General features: G+C 36.3%; 1 protein-coding gene across 3 annotated transcripts in view; it reads left to right on the top strand.

The window, feature by feature from the left end:
• The window catches only part of hip1 (huntingtin interacting protein 1), a 52,357-nt gene that overhangs the window by 10,551 nt on the left and 14,779 nt on the right, over nucleotides 1-27,027 (top strand). The window contains exons 1-13 of one of the 3 annotated variants that reach the window (XM_067366100.1): nucleotides 1,707-2,158; nucleotides 16,171-16,234; nucleotides 17,339-17,481; nucleotides 18,690-18,746; nucleotides 20,358-20,438; nucleotides 21,008-21,084; nucleotides 21,205-21,266; nucleotides 22,577-22,717; nucleotides 22,935-22,992; nucleotides 23,108-23,183; nucleotides 26,311-26,454; nucleotides 26,536-26,633; nucleotides 26,748-26,820. In XM_067366100.1, the coding sequence (XP_067222201.1) occupies nucleotides 2,141-2,158; nucleotides 16,171-16,234; nucleotides 17,339-17,481; nucleotides 18,690-18,746; nucleotides 20,358-20,438; nucleotides 21,008-21,084; nucleotides 21,205-21,266; nucleotides 22,577-22,717; nucleotides 22,935-22,992; nucleotides 23,108-23,183; nucleotides 26,311-26,454; nucleotides 26,536-26,633; nucleotides 26,748-26,820 (1,092 nt within the window). In that variant the 5' untranslated portion in view covers nucleotides 1,707-2,140. Of the gene's footprint in view, nucleotides 1-1,706; nucleotides 2,159-16,170; nucleotides 16,235-17,338; nucleotides 17,482-18,528; nucleotides 18,557-18,689; nucleotides 18,747-20,357; nucleotides 20,439-21,007; nucleotides 21,085-21,204; nucleotides 21,267-22,576; nucleotides 22,718-22,934; nucleotides 22,993-23,107; nucleotides 23,184-26,310; nucleotides 26,455-26,535; nucleotides 26,634-26,747; nucleotides 26,821-27,027 lie in introns of those variants that run through there. The other 2 variants (XM_067366099.1, XM_067366101.1) reach the window with 2 other exon arrangements.

Genomic DNA, 27,027 nt, shown 5'->3' with positions numbered 1-27,027 from the left:
ATTAATAATTATTAATTAATTAATTACAAACAATATCTCTAATGTTTTCAACTACTTGTAAATCATGAGAAAATTCCCATTCTAAACAGTGACACGGGGCAGTGCAGTCGCCTGTCAATGACGTCAGTTACCTTTTGTTACCGCCTTTACTGACGTAGAAACCACATGACAACAGTGCCGTGGACAAATGCGGAAGTAGTGTCTAGCGTCCAGCAAACCACTAGCTTGCTTCAAGCAGTTCCTTATTTACTTCTTGCATGTTTTATGGTGGATTGTGTTAATTATTTATGGAACATAATTACTGGTTACCATCTGCCGCTGGTTCTGTCGACAAGGACAGCTCCTGTAAACTCATGCGGAAGCGGCGCCGGCGACTGTGTCATAATAAAAGTCCCGCTGCTCGTGAGGCGTGTGTTGATCAATCGCTCCAGCTCCTCGTTCAGCTCCCGCAACACTCGCTCCTGCTCTGCTTCATACTACAGTAACGTTAATAATCGCATCCACGAACATGAGTTCTTCCGGACTCCAATCCCTATTCTTTTGAACCGTCTGTTGAGGTGGAGACCACATGTCCCAAGTTTCCGCTCTAAAACTTGGCGTCATCAAACTACGCCTTTGTTTTGAATAGGCTTCTAGCGACCTCTAGCGGAAAAAAATATCACAAATTGTACCTTTTAAGTCACATAACAAGCAATTTTTAAAGATTATCGGGGGTTCATGGGTTCATATCCTTCCTCTCATAAGATTGCGTAATGTTGAATTTTCATGAACTGCAATGTTTTTGGTTTTATGTCATTGTTTTATGATACATGATGAACAGTATTATATTTGTTTTTAACTGTTTAAATTTGCATTTTAAATACTATTCATGGAAAATGTAATGACATTAAAAGAATATAAAGCATTATTCAGCAAAAGAGAATGGAATAAATAAAAGCACAAGTATGTATATATGTATAAGGTGTTGTTTAATTACTGCTAAAGCTTATAACAGCACCAACTGACTCAATACAAACAACATTTCTGAGGAAAAATATTAACTATATACTTACACTTGTTCTAAGTTATTTCCACTATTGTATGTTGTTGCACTTCAAGTTAAGCCATTCTAAGAAAAAAAATATTCATCTATCATCTATCATAATGTGTGCGGTAGAGGGTTAAGACAGCAGGTGAACTTTCATTTCTAAGTTCAACCAGCTGAAAATGTTTTACAGTAGTGACTAATTTTCTAATGATTTATTATTTATACGTTCTTACATAATTCTATTCTTAATTAAAGTGTTCAGCTCTCCTGTTACACATGAGCACCTGTTGGATTAATAATGTATGGATCTGCTCATTGCCATTCTGCTTTACCTGAGCATCAAAAGTAACCATAAGGGGGCGCCATTCACCAACTATACACACGTCATCATGTGCAGGAGCAGCATTTCCCTGGAATGCCATCAATCACGTCATATATCCTGCAAATCGATGATTACATCAACTCTCTTAGTAGGCAAACAATTCTACATAATGCATCTGTAAATCTGTTCATTGCATAACGCATTATGCCTGCAGTGTGTCTCGAGGGTCTTTTGCATCATTGCAGTTAAGTTTTAGCAGTCTGTAAATGCTATTTTTTAGTCTCAGTATGTGTAAGACCTTGCATCAGCCTTGTAATACAAACATTTCCTCTTCTGCTTCTTTTTAGTGATGTAATATTTGACGCTCTCGCGCTCCTCTATGTCCTTTTAAGTCAAAAGCTGTGGTAAATGACATCAGTGTATGAAGAACTCCTCCTCTAGCGTTACAATCTGTATTTTGGGGTCCGTACCTGTCACATAATATATTTAGTCCATTTAAGTCTAGTGCTTCCATTAAGCGTCTCTGCAGGCAGTGGCTTTTCTAGAGCGTTCTTGAGAGTCCAGCCATCTGCCAATAGGATCTTCGGCGCGCGAGGAGGACGATGGGGAAATAAGAGAACGGCACGGGAAAGAAAAGGAGAGAGAGAGGGACTATTCGATACTGAACCGGACACATGTTGAGTTAACGGACCGTTCCTGCTTCCTCCGCCTCCCTCAGCGGATTCGCAGTCTGCTTTTGATTCCCGAGCTGGGAACCGGTCCACCTTCCCTTCCATAACCCCGTTTGAACTATGGACTCGAATAAAATGGTAGGTGGTCGACGAAATGTTGATGTTTAGCGGGCATCTACACGTTTTGGGGGGTGGGGAGGGAGGGATTCGCGCCTGGTTGTTTTGTATCGAGGATTTTATGGTTTGGAGTACGTTAACAGTCCTATGTGTTTGTTTACCTCAGATTTAGACCTTCGCGAGCGTTCACTCCTTGGACCGTTACGTTTAAACAAGTTGCAGAAATCTCGCCAAATTTGCGCATTTTAGCCAATATTGGGCTGTTTGGGCGCATCAAGTAATTCCCAAAACATTCCAGGATTTTAGGAAGTGCTAATACGGCTTGTCGGTGGGAAATTGCGTTTTAATGTCTAAACGTTTAGTCAACAGGAACACACAATCCGTTTTTATCTACTTAAATGGATAGTTCAACCCTTCTGTCATCAATTGCTTGCCTTCTTATGTCTGTATTACTCTTTCTTTGCGCAATACAAAAGCAGATGCTAGCCAGAACGAGTCACCATTCACTTTCATTGTATGAAGAAGTACTCAATGAACGTAAATGGTGACTGAGACTTTGAGACTGGCAGTCTTTAATAATCTGACCTTTTGTGTTTCACAGAAGACAGATGGAGGTTTGTTACACTGAGGAAGCGATGACTGCATTTTCTCTCTTTTTTTGGTGAACTGTCCTTTTAAATGTGCAGCTAATGCAAACTTTGGGGTTTGAGGGTCACACAACCTATAGTTGTGTGGACTTAAAGGATTAGTTCACTTTTAAATACTTTTCCTGATAATTTACTCACCGCCATGTCATCCAAGATGTTCATGTCTTTCTTTTTTTAATCAGTCGAAATGAGATTAAGGTTTTTGATGAAAACATTCCAGGATTTTTCTCCATATAGTGGACTTCAATGGCCTCCAAACGGTTGAAGGTCAAAAGTACAGTTTCAGTGCAGCTTCAAAGCGTTCTACGCGATCCCAGACGAGGAATAAGGGTCTTATCTAGAGAAACAATCGCTCATTTTCTAAAAAAATAAATAAAATTTTATACATTTTAACCATAAATGCTCATCTTAAACTAGCTCTCTTCTTCTTCTCTATTACAATTACAGCAGTGTAGATGCTGTTAAGTGTATTACTGCCCTCCACAGGTCAAAGTTTGAACTAAATTGTCATATACAATATGCTAGTGCAAGTATATAACAGTCAGTTCAAACTTTGACCTTAATACACTTAGCAGCATCTACACTGCTGTAATTCTAATAGAGAAGAAGAAGAAGAAAGCTAGTTTAAGATAAGCATTTATGGTTAAAATGTATAAAATTTTAATTTTTAGAATATGAGCGATGGTTTCTCTAGATAAGACCCTTATTCCTCGTCTGGTATCACGTAGAATGCTTTGAAGCTGCCCTGAAACTGTAATTTTGACCTTTAACCGTTTGGGCTCCATTGCAGTCCACTATATGGAGAAAAATTCCAGAATGTTTTCATCAAAAACCTTAATATCTTTTCGACTGAAGAAAGACATGAACATCTTGGATGACATGGGGGTGAGTAAATTATCAGTAAATTTTTATTTGAAAGTGAACTAATCTTTTAAATGTTGGATTTTGACTCAAGTGTGGCTCTTTAAAGTACCTTTTTTTGGACACATGATTCACTGTTTTGACTTGAATCACTGCATCCCTCTCTTTGCTTTGACTCCCAAACTGCTATCAACATTTTGTGTGTGATATCTGCTTGTTCTCAGATCCTTCATGTCATGCTCTGCTTGACAGTGGTATGAAAACATGTTTTCACTTGAGTGGGGTCCTGGGATCCCCACTGGAGATTTGCGTGTGTTTGTGCAGGGCACAACGAGGCTAAATCAAGCTTTATAGAAAGTCAATGATTGATGTAATTTGCAGAGAAGCAGGAGCAGTGATTGGGTTTGATCTGTGTCTCTGGGTTTACTGAGAGTTTTTGATGTGGCCTCAGAAGGCCTCTTGTTAGCCAGCTCGTAAAACCTTGAGGTTTTATTTCAATAGTGCTGTTACAGCTCTTCAGTCTTGAAACCAAAAGGCCAGTGAGGCCTTTTTAGAAACCTGCTCCACTTGTCCATCTCAGATGTGTTTAGTAGGTGACAAAAAATACGGACCTGAGACTTGTTGTTATCTACTATTTAGTCACCACCTTCATTTATTTTCTTCAGACCTTCAGATGATTTTATCCAAAGTAACCTACAATGGATATACTTTTTTCAGTTCATGCATTCCCTGGGAACCGAACCCATGACCTTGGAATAGGAAAAAAATAAAAATAAAAAAAACATGCCATTGATGCATATCTTTATTTCTAATTATTTTTTTTGTTTGTTAATATTTTATGTTTTATTTTTACATTGAAATGCAGATGATATAAATAAATTTGATTTTAAAAATTTTCAATTTAATATTGTAGTGAATATATTTGATATTCAAACTGTTGTCCTCTATCAAATGTGTTATTTTTGGATCTTGTAAAAAGGTTCTGCACTTCTGGTTTAGTGTTTCTGCAGATGTTGTATAGTCTCTGTCAGATATTTGCTGTCTCAAAGAAAAGTGTTGTTGATTTATTGTATTGTTGATGATGTTGCATTAATTGTGTTATGAATTATTAGGGATGCATGATATATGGCCATCATATCGGTATCGGCCGATATGTTAATTTTTAATGTTATCGGATAAGAAAATTTGGCCGATAAATAATGACTTGTTTCCTTTAGCTGAGATACTTCAGATATGCAATGTTTGCCATGAGGTTTGAATTGCTTGAAATATGATTGGAGTAACTTCAAAAAGGAAAATACAATTAAGTTCAACATGTGACAGTCTGTTATATAGGCTACATAAAATTATAATGAGAACATAATAATTGTGCTTTGGACATGACTTTAAATGGTGAGACTTGTTTTTGTAATCAGAAACTATAATTCATATATATATATATATATATATATATATATATATATATATATATATATATATATATATATATATTTTTTTAATTTATTTTTTTTATCGGCTTTAAAATATAAAGAATTATCGGTTATCGGTATTGGCCAAAATTTTCATATCGGTGCATCCCTATGAATTATAGTGGATTAATTGGGGAATAGTAATTTGACGTTGATTTTGATTTTGTTATTAGCAGCTGTATTTGGTCAGAGTGAAAATTATTCAAATTAAATGTTTTTATTGAAGTATTTTGACAACTGGATGACGAATTATACCCTCATAAATATAGACCTGAAAATCAGTTCCACTGGCCAATTATTGCTGCTTAAGGTGAAATCAACTACCCCTTTACATTTGTGCAAAAATTGTGACAGCACCTGAATGTTGTTCATGTGATTTTTCCACTCCAGAGTCCTAACTAGGTGTTGACTGAGTGTTCCCTGCGAGAGGAAGTTTGAGTCATATATGAGTAAAATTTAAAAATGTCTTTAAAAGGGAAGAAAAAGTATTTTTGTAATGCAGTACACAGTTGCCTTTCACTGCAGTGACCTTTAAAAGGGGTGGAGTTGTTTGCAGGAGACTGCGTTTGCTGAAAAAACACTAGTGGCTAAGTGTGAGCGTCAATCCCACACTCATCAACATGACAAGAAAGGAGACGCTTGTTTATGTTCTTGTAGTGTGTGAGAGAGAGTTTTGGTATTTTACAGTGATCAGACCTAATTCTGAGAGCAGAGGGCTACCTCAGGAAGTTGAGAGGTATTTTTAGTTCTTTCAACTTTAGTTTTACACCCACGCCTCATGAAAAGCTTAAGAGTAGCTGCAGACCAATACCTCTATCAGCAGTGCTTCTTAAACTGGCAGCCTATTCTCTGAACCACCTCAAAGTAGTGAGATTACCCAAAATGGGAAGCTGGGAAAGTTGTTTGGGTTGGCTGCAACTCCCTTTGGCGGACTGTGGGTAGAGTCTGCATTCTTCAGTCACTGGGATATGGGAAAGTCTGGGTGATCCAAGATAGCAAGCTCTAGAAGAGACATCACAAGACCCCCTCTGAGATAAGAGACCATAGAAAACTAGGGTTGGGTACCAAAACCTGGTGCCAATATGGCACCGGTATCTATATGACTGGTTTGTACCGGGCCGAATCAGAACGCAGATTTCGGTTTTCATTTCGGTGCTACTTAAATGTCTGAGCTGTCAATTAAAATATCCACATGATCAACTGCTAAATTCAAACATGCTTTCACGCTTTTGGCTGGCGCTGAGCCAGAGACGGATGCGCTCAGCATGTCACATATCAAAACTATTCAATGTTTTCAACCACATAATGTTTATTTAAGGTTTCAGACATTTAAATACACATAAGTACAAGCAAAAAAATACATTTATAGTTTGTATGTCTATGGAAGCGGCAATAATAATCCTTTCAATTATAATTTGACTCTGTGTTTTATTCATATCAGATACACATTGTTTAGGTAACTATATAGTTTACTCTATTCTTCTCCCAGTTCACCGGTCACTAGGGCTGGGCGATATATTGCATGCGATTGTCATGTGCATTTCGTCAGTAAAGCCGGTTCCCGGATTACCACTAAATCGCCATCACCTGCTTTCAAATGGAGCGGCATTTAATAGACAGAGCCGTAGTTCACTGACAAGCCACGAAATATCGCGTTCATTATCGCAGATGAATCGCCTTCGATAATGAACGCGATATTGCGTAGCTTGTCAGTGATCTACGGCTCTGTCTATTAAATGCCGCTCCATTTGAAAGCGGTAATCAGGGAACCGGCTTTACTGACGAAATGCGTGTGACAATCGCATGCGATATATCACCCACCTACCTACCGGTCACTTACTATCTTATACTTACTATCATATATATATATATAATTTTTTTTAATTTATTTTTTTTATCGGCTTTAAAATATAAAGAATTATCGGTTATCGGTATTGGCCAAAATTTTCATATCGGTGCATCCCTATGAATTATAGTGGATTAATTGGGGAATAGTAATTTGACGTTGATTTTGATTTTGTTATTAGCAGCTGTATTTGGTCAGAGTGAAAATTATTCAAATTAAATGTTTTTATTGAAGTATTTTGACAACTGGATGACGAATTATACCCTCATAAATATAGACCTGAAAATCAGTTCCACTGGCCAATTATTGCTGCTTAAGGTGAAATCAACTACCCCTTTACATTTGTGCAAAAATTGTGACAGCACCTGAATGTTGTTCATGTGATTTTTCCACTCCAGAGTCCTAACTAGGTGTTGACTGATAATGAACGCGATATTGCGTAGCTTGTCAGTGATCTACGGCTCTGTCTATTAAATGCCGCTCCATTTGAAAGCGGTAATCAGGGAACCGGCTTTACTGACGAAATGCGTGTGACAATCGCATGCGATATATCACCCACCTACCTACCGGTCACTTACTATCTTGTATTTTGGGAGAAGTGGATGAATTTACGTGATGTAATCCCGACAGAGACAATTCTCTGAATTGCGGCGCAAACTAACATGGCGGCAACCGTCGTATATTGCATATCAAATAACATGATCATTATAAAGGGTTTTAAATGAAAAAACATTCACATATTTGAGGATTGGAATATCAGATAGTTCATAGTTAACAAGTTTGTGAATATTTTGAATAAAAAAGGAAAAATGAAATAAAAGCGATACATCTATCATAAAGCACTACTGTAAGTATACTTTAAGCTTTTAATATATTACTTCATTTTAAAGATTTTTTTTTTTTTTCAATAAAAAGCCATTCTTTAATGTCATCCACCATTGTTTTATGCCTTTTTTTTTTAAGTATCGGTTCAGGCACCGTTTAGGCATCCTACCCTCTAAAAAACAAACTGTCAAATATTTTTTTTTTTATGTGCATTTTTAGAATTTATACATATCGTGGCATTTCCACCCAGCATTTCTTATGTGATATCCCAAAATGCACATAAAAATAAGTGGAACGAAACATATTAGCTATATAATATTTTTTTTTTTTAAACCTAGATCCAGGGTTTGATTTGAGGGGGGATGCAGGGGGATAGCATCCCCCTTTTTGAAAAAATGAAAAAACAAAAACAAAACATCCCCTCTGTAAAACACCATTCCCACTTATTATCCCTATTAGGCCTGTTTCACACTGCAAGGGTAAGCAGCGCAAGAGCAGCGTGTATTTTTTTTTGACGCCCATGTTAACCAACGGATGCATTCACACATGCAGCAGGAGCAGCGCATAAGCGTAAAGCAGGAGCGTCGCTGTGCTGCTGACGCTCAATTAAAGTGAAAGCACACTTTTGATGGACAAAATAAATATAATTTCACACAAAAAGTGTTCAAAATGCACAGAATACGCATGTCTAATGTGTTTTAAGAAGAATTGGAGTATGATAGGAAAGAAAATTAAGAACCAAAAATAATTATAGAAGATTTGCCCATATAAACTTGTTTTTAATTATTTAGTTTGGGGTAAAGTATGGTGTGTTATAAAAAAAGTAAAGTAAACCAGCCAAAAATATGATAAACATTATTTTAGTTATTACACAGAGATATATATATATATATTGGCTGCAGCATACCCAAATCAATCCAGAGTTTGCTGTCTTTTTTCGCCGAGTTTACTGTCTTGTAAACATGTACACGCGACAGATGATGTCAAACACAAAGCTTACATCATTCGTGTGCAGCAATGGATGACACAAGGCTTTTATTTATTTATTTTTTTCATTTATTTATTACGTTTATATGAGATTGTTGTACACCTCCCCATGTTAACAAACTTTCAAGACTCTCAAGTTTATAAATGACCAACTTATAAAAACAAATATAGCTGTCTTTGTAAAGAAATTCTCACTTTATATGCAGCTTCGAGTCGCTGCTGTGACGCTGTACAAACGCTTGCAGTGTGAATACTCGCGCGTCTCTGCGTCTCTTATTATCAATATTGAAAACAGTTGTGCTGTTTAATACTTTTGTGGAAACCGCGATACGGTCAATCTTTTGAAACATTTTGTAACAAATGTCTTTACTGTCACTTTTAGTCAATTAATGCATCCTTGCTGAATAATATTAATTTATTTTAAAAAACAAAACAAAATCCTACTCGCCCCAAACTTTTGAATGGTAGTGTATATTTAAAAACTATTTAGAAAATAATAAAGTTGTGTACACTCACATCTATTCAAGAAGGAGCGCAATAATGAAAATGTCTGATCACCATATGACTTTTTTTTTTTTTTTTTTTAAACCATATTTATTTTTTTTATTTTTTTACCATATTTCCTTTTCTTAATTCTGGGCACTATTACCACTTATTCACATTCAAGCATACTATCACCCACACCCAAATATTTCAGTTGCACAATTTGTTGTATCAATGAACTAGTTATCCACTAATTATTTCTCATGACATCCCAGCCTGTATAATCGTGGAGCATCATGGGTTAAAGGATAAAGCTCAATATGAGGAGAGCTATTTCGTTACAGTCTCCTATCCAGGCAGATGGATCACGTGAGGACAGCTGGCCTTATTAGTGCATTGCTCCTGTCTAAGATCCTATTGATTTGATTGATATTGTGCATTTGGCAGTTCTGTGCAATATGACTGTCAGAATGGTCCACAACACAGATGTTTGCAGATCATCCGCCACATATGCTTTGCTTAACAAGCTTGCTTCTTCTCCATATAGAAATAGTGCTACAGTAATTAAGTGTCTAATGGGTTGATATTGCTGTAGGCGAGCAATTGAATAAACTACTTGTGGCATAACGGGCTGTTTGGAGAGCTTGATTGGAAATGCAAAAGCAGGATATTTAGTTACTCACTATGGTTTGGTTTCAAGGGAAGAAATAATAAAGCGGTTGGATCGTTTTGTGTAGGATGACGATGCATTTCTAAATGCAAATCTGAGTGTCATATAAAGATGATAAAGGACCTGCCAGGCCCCCATGTGTACCAAAATGATTGTTTTTCTTCTTTCCACTTAAAATGAATAAAGAAAGTAATACAGAATGGCACAAGTGTAGGTAAATTATGACAGATTTTTTTTTTTTTTGAACTGTTGTACAGTATCATATTTGATATGCACATTTCTAAGGCCTATCAACATTATCAATACATGAAAAACTTTCTGTACACAATCTTGTACATGCCTTCTTCTGTCTGAGTGAATGTTTATACTTTATCAAGTAAAAGTCTTTTTCAGTATAATTGTAAAAACGTCCCTCTTCAGGTCGTGGCACACGTGTCTTTATGCTGTAAACGTAGTATAAATATAATGTAATATAAAATATAAGTAAACAGTATAAATTTTATATTCTTAATATTAATATTTCTAGATGAACACTTAATGCACTGAAGAAACTTCAGTCTACTAATTATCCATACATAATATTTTTTTGTAAAATCTTGTTAAAATGGGAGTATCAAATATGATACATTAGACTTGTGAGGAATGTTTATTTGTACATCTATAAATCATCATTGCACTACACTATGTTTTGCCCCTAAAATAAAAACTACAGAGCTTTTGATTATAAAACTAACCGTTTAAATATCAGATGTAGTATTGGGAGATAATATGGATGCTTGTTTCTGCCACTGAGGAAAAAAAAAAGGTAATTGCAACTTTTTCTCACAATTCTGACTTTTTTCTTGCGATTGCAAATTTACATCTCGTAATTTTGACTTTTCTCAAAATGGCGAGATATAATGAGACGATGTCATAATTTTGAGCTGACTTTTTTTCTCAGAACTGGACTTTATACCTCGCAATTGTTTTTTTATCACGATTCTGAGAAAAATAAACTCAAAATGTGCATAAATATCAATTGTCACTCTGTATCTTACGGAAGCAATCCAACAGTCTCCATTGACTTTGTATTGCATGAAGCTGCCTCCTTGTCATTTCTGACTTATAACGAGAAACAGAACAATGTTTAAAAGCTGCTATGTGACTGGGTGCCTCATAGCAGCCTCACGCAATGCAAAGTCATCGGTTGGATTGTCCCACACCCTCCGGTGTGGGCATGGCCTAAATGCTGTCTTAATACTGTTACAAATATCTTAGTTTGTAATGCAAATCAGTATCAAAATTTCATCTTACTTTTTGGCCATATAAATAACTGCACCATTTTTGCATTTTTTGCTTGGTTTTGGCTTCTAAATGTAGGTTTTGTCCTTGAGTATGAACTCCATTGTCACTTTGTCATACTAGCCATAAAAGGATGATGTATCAAATATGATAATCAACAAAAAACTATTTTTTTTTTTTTTTTAGATTTTGTTTAAAGGTTCAATAAAACTTTTTCCATTTCAATTTTTGGACTATTATCTCACATCAGTCTTTACAGGGTTAAATATCACATAAAATGACGCTCATCTATGCTTGTAATATTTCCCAAATTATTTCTCTTTTCTTACTCAGTGTCCGACATTAAGGACTAGAAGAAGACATGAAAGAGAACTCAATTCAGTACTCGCGCTCTGAGACCTCTCTGTGTGCACGCGCACAGAAAACAGCTGGCGAGTACTGAATTGAGTTCTCTTTTGCACCTTTCGCTTGAATGGAAAAACACACAACAAAAGTATGTCAAAATGCCCGTCTTGGCAAGTATTAACATAAACATTGACGGTTATATCTGAACGTAAGTAGATGAGAAAGAAAACGCATGTGTATTCTGTCTTGGTGACCTAATATCAGTCTTAGCAGCCTTATATTCCTGCTTCTGTCTGTGTCATTAATGTTAATCAAACAACAAAAGAAAGAAAATACTCAGTGATATTGACTGAACAACTTTTGTAGCCTTAACAAGGATTAATCTATATTTAATTTATACTGTGAAGACTATGCCGTGTTATTTTACATTTGATTATTCAATTTCTGCAAGCTACCTGAATACTGTTAGACTTGCCCGAAAAACTTAAAACACTGTTTATTTCATTTGTATGGTTGTACCTCTGTTCTGTTGTATTTATTTGAGCTGTTACTTGTAACTTGTTCTTATTTTATTAGTGTAGACTGTCTTGTCTTCAATCATTTTTGAACTTTATTTTAGTTATAGGCTAGTAGTTTTTGCAGTGCTATCGAAATTGGAATCACTCGAGAATTGTGAAATTTCACCAGTATCTACAAACCCGATTCCAAAAAAGTTGGGATACTGTACAAATTGTGAATAAAAACAGAATGCAATGATTGTGAAAAGTTTCACATTTCAATATTTTATTCAGAATACAACATAGATGACATATCAAATGTTTAAACTGAGAAAATTTTATCATTTTAAGGGAAAAATAAGTTGATTTTAAATTTCATGGCATCAACATCTCATAAAAAGAAGAGGGGATGCCACACAGTGGTAAACATGGCCTTGTCCCAACTTTTTTAACCGTCTGCAAACGTCTGGGGACTGAGGAGACAAGTTGCTCAAGTTTAGGAATAGGAATGTTGTCCCATTCTTGTCTAAAACAGGCTTCTAGTTGCTCAACTGTCTTAGGTCTTCTTTATTGCATCTTCCTCTTTATGATGCGCCAAATGTTTTCTATGGGTGAAAGATCTGGACTGCAGGCTGGCCATTTCAGTACCCGGATCCTCCTCCTACGCAGCCATGATGTTGTAATTGATGCAGTATGTGGTCTGGCATTGTCATGTTGGAAAATGCAAGGTCTTCCCTGAAAGAGACAACGTCTGGATGGGAGCATATGTTGTTCTAGAACTTGGATATACCTTTCAGCATTGATGGTGCCTTTCCAGATGTGTAAGCTGCCCATGCCACACGCACTGAGCGCTCATAACAACTTGGGTTGTCCTTGTCCTCTTTAGTCCAGATGACATAGCGTCACAGTTTTCCAAAAAGAACTTCAAATTTTGATTCGTCTGACCACAGAACAGTTTTCCACTTTGCCACAGTCCATTTTAAATGAGCCTTGGCCCAGAGAAAACGCCTGCACTTCTGGATTATGTTTAGATATGGCTTCTTTTTTGACCTATAGAGTTTTAGCCGGCAACGGCGAATGGCACGGTGGATTGTGTTCACCGACAATGTTTTCTGGAAGTATTCCTGAGTCCATGTTGTGATTTCCATTACAGTACCATTCCTGTATGTGATGCAGTGCCGTCTAAGGGCCCGAAGATCACAGGCATCCAGTATGGTTTTCCGGCCTTGACCCTAACGCACAGAGATTGTTCCAGTGTCTCTGAATCTTTGGATGATATTATGCACTGTAGATGATGATAACTTCAAACTCTTTTAAATAAAAAGAACTCTTTCTGATATTGCTTTGCTATTTTCACCGCAGCGTTGAAAATTGGTCCTCCAGCTGTTCCTTATATGTACATTTAACTTTTCCGGCCTCTTATTGCTACCTGTCCCAACTTTTTTGGAATGTGTAGCTCTCATGAAATCCAAAATGAGCCAGTATTTGACATGACATTTCAAAATGTCTCACTATTCTCATCTATATTCTATTGTGAATAAAATATTTATATAAAAAAGTTTATATATAAAAGTTTGAGATTTGTAAATTATTGCATTCCTTTTTTATTCACAATTTGTACAGTGTCCCAACTTTTTTGGAATTGGATTTGTAGAATTTTGGTTGCTTGTTTGTTAGAATATGACGTTACATGGGTCAAAACAACAACAAAACTTTTTATTTATTTATTTATTTATATTTTTTTGGTTGGCCCAGTGAGAATTTTTGTAGGGGCACGTAAAAATTTGAACCACTGGCCCAAACAATCCTTAGCATTGAGCCCTGTTACTTTAGTTGGTAAGTGGTTATCACTTAATCTTATCATTCGCCCGTGCCTGTGAGAGAGATAATGGGTCCGGGATGCCAGTAAATTCACCCACCAGTGCCAAGAGGCCTGGGCAGCTGGCACAACTCATTCACACAGACTACAAAGTCTCAGTGTGAACAAATTAGGTCACACCTCTCCACACACTAGCAGCATTACATCTCTTAGACTCTTTAGCTGTTGTGTTTATCTAATCCTTCATTTTTAAAGGTTTTAATGGAAATTTGTTGATGTAATTTCTACTGATCACCTTTTTATAGACTTCATGGCTCATGGACAGTTTTAGTCATATGTTTATCTGCTCTGAATGCATCATTGGTTGTTGGAGATGGATGGAAGAAACCTAGTGCCTTTTTAGCATAAAAGCATTGCCTAAAACATTCTGTTGGGTTGGTCCAGGAAGCGAATTATGGGGAAATCAAGCCCTAAAGAAGGCTTGTTCCACCCTGATGAACATCAAAACAAAAGGTAAGGGCGTCAAAGAAAGTAGTCTACCCGTAATATGAAGCTTTACCTTTAAATATGAAGACACATTTCTAGCATTGACTGATTTATAAATCATAATTTTGGCCACCCCTTAAATGGAACATACCATTAACATTACTTGAGTAGCTTCATGGATGGAGAACATAATGCTATCATTATCACGTGACCTATAATTGATCAGTTATGTCGCTTCTGCCATTCACAAATCCTCTCCCGTGGCCTCAAGGGATAGTAAAGTGTCCATCGTATGCTATGCACTCTTCAGAATCTCGCCGGAATAGTAGGTCATCCGGGTACTTTTTGCCACTTTTATGAGTACTGTGAATTCGGACATACTACTTTTGTCATATGCTGTTTTTCACCTACTATATAGTATTTTGAATGCAGCCAATGTGTTTAAAATGCATATAATTTGCCTTCTTTAATTAAATTATTAAAGAGCCCTGACCCCCCTGAAGGTCATTATGTAATTCACACCCTGGGGTGGTCCTTGAGAAACCTGGAAGGATTTTTCCAACCTTCTGTCTTGTCTTCATCCTTTTCCTCATGTTTGAGATCACAGCTGTGACTTAATGAGACGCTCATCCCACAGATCCATCTTGTCTACACAAAGCCATGCCTTGTCACCTATAACAGTGTGTCTGGCAGCAGAAGCCGGCACAGGGGATGAAGACTGAAAGCTGTGTGTGTACGACGCCACTTTTATATGCACTACAACAGCATTTTTTCAGCATCCTTGCCAAATTTTCCTGTCAGGATGATTCCTGGCCTCTTCAACAAAAACTTTTTAGGTTTATTTTTGCTCCAAAGCATAATATGCAGTATTTCAGTAAATATAACAGTATTTCTCTGTTTCAGAACCTATGCTCCCTTTCAGAAGTTTGGGGTCTGTACTAGAAATGTTATTAACAGTAAAAACTAGGGGTGTAACGATACCCTCATGTCATGATACATATCATGATACTATTATTGACATACTCCAATAATATTTAACAAAAAATGTAGTTAATTAAAATTCTAAATTTGTTATTATATTGGGGGTTGGACTTGGTGCTGGTAACTCAATGCACAGATGTGATGCAATTAGAATTGGACAAAATACTTTTTGGAGAGCTTTTGCATTAAAAGTACACTGGTGCTGCCTTTAAGAACTGTTATTTTAGAAGTAAAGTATTTGTTCAATTCTTAAAAAAAAGATTCTGGCATTTAGAGGAAGTAAGACTGAGAGACTTGACTGCCACACCTTAAATTGGCTTGTGCAACCATGTGCATTATCTGATGGGCCGATAAGGGTTCATTACATTCAGCTGACCATGATGAATATGTGATGCTTGTTTAAACAGGAACACTGTTTACGTTGTGAAGGTACCTAGAACTGATGGTGGTTTGGCATCTATGACAGTTACATAGAGAACATATGGCGAGTGATTTCGATACCTCTCTCAAGTTTGTTCTGTTGCTGAGCTCTCAACAATGTGAGCATGTATATATGGTTGAGAGATGAATCATAAACTAGGAGGATGTAGTCCAAGTGGTAATAGTGTTTTAGGTCATGCTGCCTGTTAAACCCTCCTCGAGCTGAACTTCATTAGTATTCAGTGGCAGTTGCGCAGCGGTGGTTAAAGTTGCTCAATAAGGCTCTAGTGAGACACTAAAACTCACTGTTTCCCTCGGTACACAGGAACACTCTTCTGCCATGAGTTGGTTTTTAATCTTTAACCCTGAATGAAAGGCCCAAATATGAAATTTCCTTCTCTCTTTCTCTTCCACAGGCAGTGAGCATCAACAAAGCCATCAACACACAGGAGGTTGCTGTCAAAGAGAAGCATGCCAGGAATATCCTTTTGTTTGTGTTACCCTGAAAGACAAATACTGTATTAAGGAATGTGAGGTAAAAGAGAATTAATGTTTGTTTTATGATGAATAAGCAGGTGGCACCACCTCAAAATTGCCACAATCTATTGGTTATCTGCATCACCAAATAACCGTAATTTTATTTAGTCCATTGAGGTACCAATATACATGAAAACTTAACTTTTTTTAAAACTAGCCTTTTTTTGTTTAATTTAATTATTTTTTTATTTGATTATTTTATTTTGAGGTACCTCATTTTTATATATTTTATTTTATTTTATAATTTTGAAGGGATTTTAACTTGATTTTGTTTAGTTTAATTCATTCATTTTATTTTATATGTATTTTATTTGGAGTTATCTAATTTGAGGTTACTATGAGGTATTTTATTTTATAAACTTGAAGATCATTTAAACTTATTTTATTTTAAGGGGTCTAATTTGAGGGTAATATGAGGTATATTATTTTATTATTTTTATTTTATTTTAATGCAAGTACATTTTTTAAGACATAGAACTCCCTATTTTTTTGATACCTCAAGTTAAGATACTAGGTACCAATATACCTGGCAGACCTATTAATCTATATATTTATTATTTTATTTTGGTGTCTGATTTGATGATAATGTGAGATTTTAATTTAATTTAATTTAATTTAATTTAATTTAATTTAATTTAATTTAATTTAATTTAATTTAATTTAATTTAATTTAATCCCTACTTTTTGGATACCTCAAGCTATGATACTAGATACCAATATAACTGGCAGACCTATTAATCTTTTATATTTATTATTTTATTTTAATTTTGTGTCTAATTTGAGAATAATATGAGGTATGTTTTTTTTTTTTTTTTTTTTTTATATATATATTTTATTATTTATTTTGTTTTATTCAATGTGTCTAATTTGAGGGTAATATGAGGTCATTTTAATTTTTTATTTTATTTGCTAGCTACCAGTATACTGGACAGACCAATTAATCTGCCAATATTTGGCCACTTTGAGGTTATGAGCATTTGATTATGTAGCATCTGGATTAAGATGATTCAGAGATGCAGACTTTTTGTCCTTGACTGCTGTATTCACCATGCATATTGGGCACGCATCATGAGAAGGGGGCTCACACATTCTGGCTTGCAGTCAACCGCCTGCCCCTTTCCAGCAATGCAGTGCTCTGCTGGAAATTTTGCCACGTCTTCCACAAGCTGCTGAGGGACGGCCATCCAAACGTGAGTACATACAGCCCTATTATCTCTTACACATCTAATTCCACCTCACTCTCACTTTCTCTCAGTCTGTTAGTCTCTTGATATCTGCCTCTCCCTTTGATTAATTTATTTTTCTCACACACTCAAAACAGCTCCCCAGAGTAAACGCAGAATGCATCAGTGACACGTGATTTGTGTGTAATCCATATTGAGCTATCCCACATTGACTCTCACAGCTCTGTTACAAAAAATTTAATCAGCTGTCTACTTAGACAGCATTTTAAGGCATAATAGACACATCCCTGATTCAAAGTCTGTTCAAAAAGGTAGGCAGAAACATCATGTGACCATTTCAAAGCAGGCAAATTTCAAAGCAGCACTGCACATAACCTATGCAAAGTAGTTAGCGCACAAATGCATTGAGATATTTGATTTTCATATTGAGAACTAATTTTCATACTGAGAACTATCAAAAAATAGTTCAGTCTAATTAAAAAGACAGTGTTTTACCCAATATTTGTGTGTGCTGTGCATTTGTATGTTTATTAGTTTATCGCGCTGTTAGCTTTGCGACATGCTAACTTCAGACTCTATTCTTGGAATCAATTGTAAGTCTAGTCTCCTTTGCACCTCACATGAGGAGATCTGGCAGCTGTATATAAAGCGTTCCAATTCATTTACATATTAGTAGGCCAGACAGAATATGCTGATTTTCCGCATGTTTTTTGTGTTAAGTTTTGGGAAAAGTCTGCAGAACGGATTTAAACCTGGTAAAATTAAATTGGTTAAGATCTAAGGCACCAATATGTCAGACAGAAAAATTAATCTGTCAATTTTTGTTTACTTTGAGGTTTTTGGAAATACCAATAGCAGATTTTTATTTTATTTTATTTTATTTTATTTTATTTTATTTTATTTTATTTTATTTTATTTTATTTTATTTTATTTTATTTTATTTTATTTTATTTTATTTTATTTTATTTTATTTTATTTTTAGGGTAATATCATGAGGCATCTTTTTTATTTTAAACTTGAAAAAATTTTAAACTTGCTTTTATTTTATTTTAGGTATCTAATTTGAGGGTAATTTCATGAGGTATCTATTTTTTCTTTTCTGTTATTTCGAGGTATCTCATTTCAGGTTAATATCTTGGGGTTTATTTTATTTATTTAATTATTTTTTTAAAATGCTGTCTCAACTCTTCCTGTCTCTATTTTTGTCACCTCAGGTCATTAAGGACTCCATGCGGCACAAGGCGGACCTGAACGACATGAGCAGGATGTGGGTAAGTGCATGAACACAAGTTGTGGCTGCTGGTTTTAATGATTCCTCACTAAAACAGAAGCTCGCTCAATATAACTCTCTGTCATTATTGAATGTGGCCTTGTCGAGTTCCCTTGAGTTTCCATCTCATTGTGGAAACTGTCAGCGTGTTGGTCGGCAAGCCGTTTCGTTATTGCTGATTGACAGCTGAATAGCTGGCATTCTGTGTATGAGTCAGACACAATAAACTCAGCACAGAGATGATCTGTAATTAGCTAACGATGACGCGAGCACATGTTTGTCACTCTGGAGGAATGCTTACAGAGCTTTACTTGTTGTGAGTGTACCAGTCAAACATTCCTGATATCTTGCGAAGCTCACTTCAAGTTTATATCTAATAGATCTAACAATATATGCCAAATCATATTTTGGTTATTTCTTTCCGTTTAATCCAATATATATTTAAGCAGTTTACCATTTCTCTCACATAGCATAAAAAAAGGTCTGTATACACATGACAATATAAAGCGGTCACATTACAGATATATGATATATCGTGTTGGGATGCATGAATTTGGTGGAAATTTTTCTCAGAATTGCAAGTTTATATCTCTAAATTCTGACTTTATAGTGCGCAATTGTGTGAAATAAAGTCAGAATTCCTAGATATAAAGTCAGAATTGTGTGAATAAAGTCACAGTTGCAAGTTATAAAGTCAGAATTGCGGGATATAAAGTCAGAATTAAAAGATAAAAAACTCACAATTGCAAGTTACAAAGTCAGAATTGTGAGAGAAAGTTTATAAGGCGCTATTGTTAGTTTATAACTTACGATTCTGGCTTTATTTTTCACTATTGTGAGTTTATATCTCAATTCTGACATTGCAACTCCCAATATTGAGATGTAAACTCGCAATTCTGACCCTTGAAGCTTCTCTTTTATTGAAACAGCTGGTTTATAGGCACTTCTTATTACAAATTTGGGAAGATAGTTGAAGTATTTTGCTTTCCCAAATGCACATTATAAATGCAGAGATGAAGTTCATGTTGAGCTGCATGTACTGCGAACGGAGCAGCTTTGAGACTCTGAAAGCTTTATTCCGATTAGGGTTGTGAATGCCGTTTCATGATCATTTTAACTTGATTGTCAGCAATGTAAGTGTTTCTGATGCAGTTTATGATCAGTTGTGTATCACCAGCCAACAGGAAGGGTCAGATGGAACATGCTGAGTGGCATCTTTTGTTTACTGGAAAGACCTTTAGTAGCATCCCTCTGATAAAACACTGCAGGATTACTCAGGAGAAACATTTCCTGTGAACAACTTTGTCCCCTTCCTGTTATGATGTCACAGTAAGTGGTGAAGGGAACAGGAAGTGAAAGAATGAGATCATTATCTTGACTTGCAGCTGGCCGCATTATGGTGTGTACAACAAATATGTAGACAAACACACATCCTGACCTTAATCTGCCTTATATGACTCATACTTAGAATTGTGAAGTGAGCTGATGAGCTCAGAATGAGACAAGGACTCATTAGCTGCTACTGCTTTTTTGGAAAGGGAATGACATCATTTTCTTTTAAAGCATTCAGTCAGTGTTTTTCTTGCTCTCACACTTCATTCTCACTTCTCAGGGTCATCTGAGTGAAGGCTATGGGAAGTTGTGCAGCATCTACCTCAAACTGCTCATCACCAAAATGGAGTTTCACATCAAAGTGAGTGACTGAAGCCTTGAAGTTGATTCCAGCAGAACAACGATCCTGCTCACATGTCCTCTCTTTAATTCCCAGACTATTTCAAGTCTTTATTCAGAGTTCACAGATATTTTGTGCCGCATGACAAATTATTTTTAATGATAAATCTTATCAGTCTTACACACACACACAGAGAGGTTTGTTTTTGTGAATTGTGGGGACATTTTATAGGTGTAATGTTTTTTATACTTTACAAACCGTATTTTCTATCGCCCTACACCAAAACCTACCCATCACAGAAAACTGCACATTTTTATTTTCTCACAAAAACTTATTCTGTATGATTTATAAGCCTTTTGAAAAATGGGGACATGGGGTAATGTCCTCATAAGTCACTCTCTCCTTGTAAATACCTATGTCATACCCATGTCATTATACAAATTTGTTTCCTGATATGTCACAAAAATGATACAATACAGTGTCAATGCAGGAAATAAAATTGTATTTGTCAAGCCATATCTTAGGTGTTATAAAAACTCTATGCTGTCAGACTCTCACAAATATTACATTTATCCCACTTGCTTTCCCAGAATCCTCGTTTCCCTGGCAACCTTCAGATGTCAAACAGACAGCTTGATGAGGCAGGCGAGAACGACGTCAATAATTTGTGAGCATTGTTTTGTTTCTCACAAGCTTTGTGTTCTCTCAGTCTGTTTTATTAAATAAAGCTCTGTCTGATTATGGAATGGGACTTATTCATGTTTCCCTTTCCTCTCAACACGTGTAGCTTCCAGTTGACGGTGGAGATGTTTGATTACTTGGAGTGTGAGCTGAATCTTTTTCTCGGCGGTAAGTTTAAGGTGGAGAGCAGGTGTTTAAACGTCAGCAAAGTCCTTTCACTTGGCAGTCATTTTGGCGGCAGCTATTTTCTGAGTAGGTTGTAGGCAGGCAAATACAGTTTCAATCTACTTGAAAAGAGAGACTGAAATCTCTGTCAAGATTGTGTTTGAATAACATGCTAAGTGAGCAATAAAATTAGCCTTTTTTAATCTAGCCTTTAAATCACACTAATAACGTAAAAAAAAAAAAAGGATGATCTCTATTGATATAGATATATCTGCTGAAAATGCAGTAAAATCTAGCTGGAACACTGATAGATGTCAGTGTGCTCCGCTGGAAGCATTAGGGAGTATTGTTGGCTGAATTGCACAGCTCGCTGGCACAGGAAACCACACCTCTGTGTGCTGAGAAGACGGGGTCTCACAGGAGCCTGCATCACTGATCACCAGAGAGACGGATGGAGGGAGGGAGGGAGCATGGGGATGAATGTGAATGAGGAAATGGGCAATGAGAGGGATATATTGAGAAAAACAGCATGTTGTACATGAAAATTAAATGTGCAGATAGTGATTTTTGAAAAGTGGATCCGACCAAGCACCAAAACACACTTGTAGCCAATCAGCAGTAAGGGGCGTATACACTCATGATGGAGCAGGAAATTGCTTTTACTTATTGATGACATAATACCCTCGGCCATCAGGCACAGCACATTCCTCCATAGATGTTGCCTGTGTTGAATTGCGTGTATATAAATGTGGAGATGGAGGCATCAAGATAGAAGTGTGATCCTTTTGGGTAGGCGTGTTTGTTTTGGTGATTTCATGCATCAACAGCGTTTACAGTTTTTTTGACCTTGGATGCATGTAAACATATTGTAGAAGGCCTCCAAAATAAAATTAGGAACCTGTAAAACATCATAAAATTTTCACAGACAAGGCTTAAGCCTAATCCTGGACTAAAATGCATGTTTGAGCTGTTTTAACTGAAAGCAACTTGCACTGACATATCTTAAAATCTGTCAGTGCCATTGTTTTGTCTAAAGATGCACTTTAGACAAATGTAATGTTTTTTCTAAGGCATGTTTAAAAGATACTTTATCCTGAGGCCTAATCCTGACTTAATCTAAGCCCTGTTTGTGAAACCATAAAGAACCCAAAAAAAAAAAGATATAAATAATAATAAATTATGTATGTATAAACAATTTATTATAAAAATTGAGAGTGAGAGAAAGGTATTTCTATAAGGTTATTCTATATAAAAAAAAAAAAAAATGGTATCAGTGAAATGATTGGAGTTTATTTATGTTTGTTTCTTCTCAGTGTTCAGCTCATTGGATATGTCTCGTTCCGTGTCTGTGACGGCAGCGGGTCAGTGTCGTCTGGCCCCTCTTATACAGGTCATTCTGGACTCTAGTCATCTATACGACTACACCGTCAAACTGCTCTTCAAACTCCACTCCTGTGAGTCCATAAACCACATCTTTCTCTTATTTTAATTATTAAATATGTTGGGGTTTGAAAGTTTTAACTAACAGAATTTAATAAAAAACAGAAAAACCAAGTGACCAAGTTAGTATCTAATGGGGTAGGACTTAATGGAGGGTAATTTTCTTTTGCTTTTTCTTGTTGTGTTGGACATTGAGCGCTCTCTCAGTCCTCTCGTTCTCGTGTCCTCCAGGTCTGCCAGCAGATACTCTGCAGGGCCACAGGGATCGCTTCCAGGAGCAGTTTAAGAAGTGAGTCTGTCAGTCACTATTCAGTCACACAGCTGAGTTGACTTCACACAGACTGCGGCTATTTTATTCTTTTGTCGTTTCTCACTCTCTCTCTCAATCTTTCCTCTCTCTTCAGGCTGAAGAGTCTGTTCTATCGCTCCAGTAACCTGCAGTATTTCAAGAGACTGATTCAGATCCCACAACTTCCTGAGGTGAGACTCCTGCATACCAAACAGATTCCTGCCTGACCTGAGTCCAGAAATACAGCTAGTGGAAAGAAATTATGTAACTCATTTGCATATCTTCCTGCTTAGTTTCAACTGGAGTCCATGAAAATGCTTCGGGTGGTCCTGTAAAACAGTATATAGAGTTTTCTTCAATTTCCATGACAATTTTCATGATTTAAAGTAACATTGAAGAAAATGTGAGCTTTTTTTTTTTTTTTTCATTTGGTTCAGCATGTTGACCAGCCCTACATAATGACATTGGCTCAACTAAAATTATGAAAATTATGTCCATTTGGCAGCAATATACAGCTATAGGATAATAGAAGTTAAGTGGTTAGTAGGGCTGCACGATATTGAAGAAAAATGTGATATGCAAATACTCGTTTATAATGCGATACGATAATGCTTTAAGTGTGTTAAATTTAAATTGTATTTAAATATACCTAAATACTGAAAATGATATTACCAACTTGCTTGCTTCACATTCTTTTTGTGAGAAAAGGGCATCCCTAAAACTTCTGAAAGTGAACAGCAGTGTTTTACTGTAGCATTTCATAAAAATTAAGTGTCATTTTAGCTTCATTGTAAACGTTAGGGTTTCAAATAGGCCTACATTGTTTATTTAACAAGAGAAATTGAATAATCAAATTTAAAAATAAAACACTGCTTGGGCTTCACAGTATGAATTAAATATACTGATTCTTATTAAAGCTACAAAAGTTATTCAGTCAAGAGCAATGAATGATTTAGTCTGTGTATGGTTGTTTGATTAACATTAAGCACACAGACGGAAGCAGGTTTATTAGGCTGCTATCACTTTTAAGAGCTGTACGTATCCAATATATTGTTACAAGCGTGCTTTTTTTCTCAACTGTTTAGTCCACTTAAGACATAACTGACTGTGTTTACGTGAATACTCAAAAAGACGGGCATTTTGACACAATTGTGTGTGTATTTGGCCATATAAGCTGCAGAAGAGAACTGAAATTGGGATTACGTGCTGTCTGAGAGGCGGCTTCCTGTGTGCGTGAGTACATCTCTTATTGCGCCTAATAACATTAGACTGGACACATGACTGTTACATACCTGTGATATGCTTATTCCCTGCTGTCTGTGACGACCTAAAACTTTTCATAATCTTTTAAAGTATTAATATCATTCAGTTATCATAAGCCGCTGCAATATGCATATCACGATATGTACATTTGCACTATTTCGATAATTTCAATATATCGTGCAGCCCTAGTGGTTAGGAAACATCATGTATTCAGTTAAGCAGACATAATGAACATGTTAGGCTATGATTTCAGCTTGTGAGTAAGAATTACAATTCAAGGCGTAACCTTGAATTTTGGAAAAAAAATTTTTTTTTTTTTTTTTATTATAAATAAAGCATAAAGAAACAGCAGTGAAGGAAATTCTAGGTCTAATAACCATTTTTGAACTATTTGCAAATAATATCTGTTTTAATTTGCATTAAAATATGCATGCATGTACTTTTATTTGATAAACGTAAAACATTTGTCTTGTCACACTCAGTTAGGAATTACATGAATCATGTATCCTAAATGCATATTTTCAATTCAAAACGGATATATTTGAGAAAGAAAAGTTGAGTAGTTTTCATCACTGGATGTTAATGTCCATCTTGTAACATTTCTATCGCAAAATCTGTGTCTGTCTGTCTGTCTGTCCATCTGTCTATCTATCCATCCATCTTTTCTATCCATCATTCCATCATTCCAACTATCTATCTGTCTATCTGTCTATCTGTCTATCTGTCTATCTGTCTATCTGTCTATCTGTCTGTCTATCTATCTATCTATCTATCTATCTATCTATCTATCTATCTATCTATCTATCTATCTATCTATCTATCTATCTATCTATCTATCTATCTATCCATCTGTTTATCCATCCATCTGTTTATCCATCCATCTTTTCTATCCATCATTCCGTCAGTCAGTCAGTCAGTCAGTCAGTCAGTCAGTCAGTCAGTCAGTCAGTCAGTCAGTCAGTCAGTCAGTCAGTCAGTCAGTCAGTCAGTCAGTCAGTCAGTCAGTCAGTCAGTCAGTCAGTCAGTCAGTCAGTCAGTCAGTCAGTCAAATGTTTTGTTATTTACATCTTACCTCACTCTCTTTCAGCGTTAAACTGATGCTTCACGGAATTCACTTTGCTTATTTGAACTGTAAACCCCGCCTACTTTGATTTGATTGGCCTTCTCAATCATTTTGACATTGATGAGCACTATTATACTGTATTATACAGTCACCAGACTAAAAATGTAGCTTTTAAACCTTTTTGTCATCCTAACAACATATTGCAATATTGTACAGATAGCTGCAGAGCAGTGCAAGAATTTCAGATATTGGGCGGGACGATTTGGCCATTTCTAATTTTGTCTATGTCTCAATGTCTATGGTGGTTACAGCCCTTTTACAATCTAAGGATAATATTTGAAAGTTTTGTATGTCAATCCTGAGTTGACATTATCTGAAATCTTTGCAAAGGCTGGATCCAAACTAGGGCTGGGTATCGATTCAGATGTCTCGATTCTTGATTCGATTTTCTGATTCGATTCTCTGAGCTCTTCGGGTATGTGTGCACACGCAAAACTTCTCACACAGCACACGCGAGTTCTCTTTCACTTGAATGCTTAAATTTACAAGGCTTGAAAATGCGTGCAAATGATAAACTTTCGTGATCATGCAGCGCTTGCCCGATCGGGACACTTACAGTTCCTTCAACTGTCCGGAATGTCTTTCACGCTGAAGGGCGCACCTGTAAAAAAAGAGAAAACAATCCGCCATGTTTAGCAGTAGCACTGAATGAATGAGAGTCCCTGGCCCGCTGTAACATCACACAAGGTAAATAAGAGGATGACATCTAGTGGAGAAGACTAGTAATAAGATTAACGTCAATCAGATATAATGTTCAGTGATTGCGGAAATAAATATGCTACGAAAAAAAAAGATTCTTGACTTTTGAGAATCGATATTGAATCGACCACATTTTTAAAAAACGATTAATCGAAATATCTATTTTTTTGCCCAACCCTAATCCAAACTGAAGCTGGCTTCCTTTCTTACAGTTGCTCTCCCTTTCTCTTCAGAATCCACCAAACTTCCTGCGGGCGTCAGCCCTGTCCGAGCACATCAGTCCAGTGGTGGTGATTCCAGTGGAGTCTTCGTCCCCTGAAAGTGAACATGTAGTAGAGACAGAAGACCTGGTTGACACAGACATCCCACCTTTACCGGTACCACACACAATCTCAGTATTGAAAGCTCTCATGTATACTTTCTTTAAACTTGAGCATCTAAAGATTTATCTCCATTAGAGCGCTGTGGACAGCAAATTCGATGACCTTTTCGGCACCTCGGCTGCCACCGACCCGTTCAACTTCAACAGTCAGAACGGCATGCGCAAAGATGAGAAGTAAGACTTGAAGATACTGGAATATAAGAAGTTATAAGAAGCTCTTTGAGTTTATAAGACCATGATGACATGATACAGATTTTGATGATAAAAAATCTGTATCTCTCACCTCAGAGACCGTTTGATTGAGCAGCTCACAGCAGAGCTACAGGCCCTGAAAGAGGAGTTGGAGTCCTTCAGATTGGAGGTAATGAGCAGGAGATGAGAGGAGTGGATGTAATAAAATATATACACCAACAAATTACCGTTCTAAAGTTTCAGGGTCAGTCAGGTATTTTTTTTTCAGCAAGGATATATTAAATTTATACATTAGGTATACGTTAGGTCATGAATATTTGCCTAAAAGTCATGGAAATTTATTGGTAAAAATGTGTGTGAACCCTGCGTGCATTGG

Source organism: Chanodichthys erythropterus, chromosome 17 (assembly GCF_024489055.1).
Source record: "Chanodichthys erythropterus isolate Z2021 chromosome 17, ASM2448905v1, whole genome shotgun sequence".
Classification (NCBI taxonomy): Eukaryota; Metazoa; Chordata; class Actinopteri; order Cypriniformes; family Xenocyprididae; genus Chanodichthys; species Chanodichthys erythropterus.
This window is presented reverse-complemented; position numbering and strand designations above follow the sequence as displayed.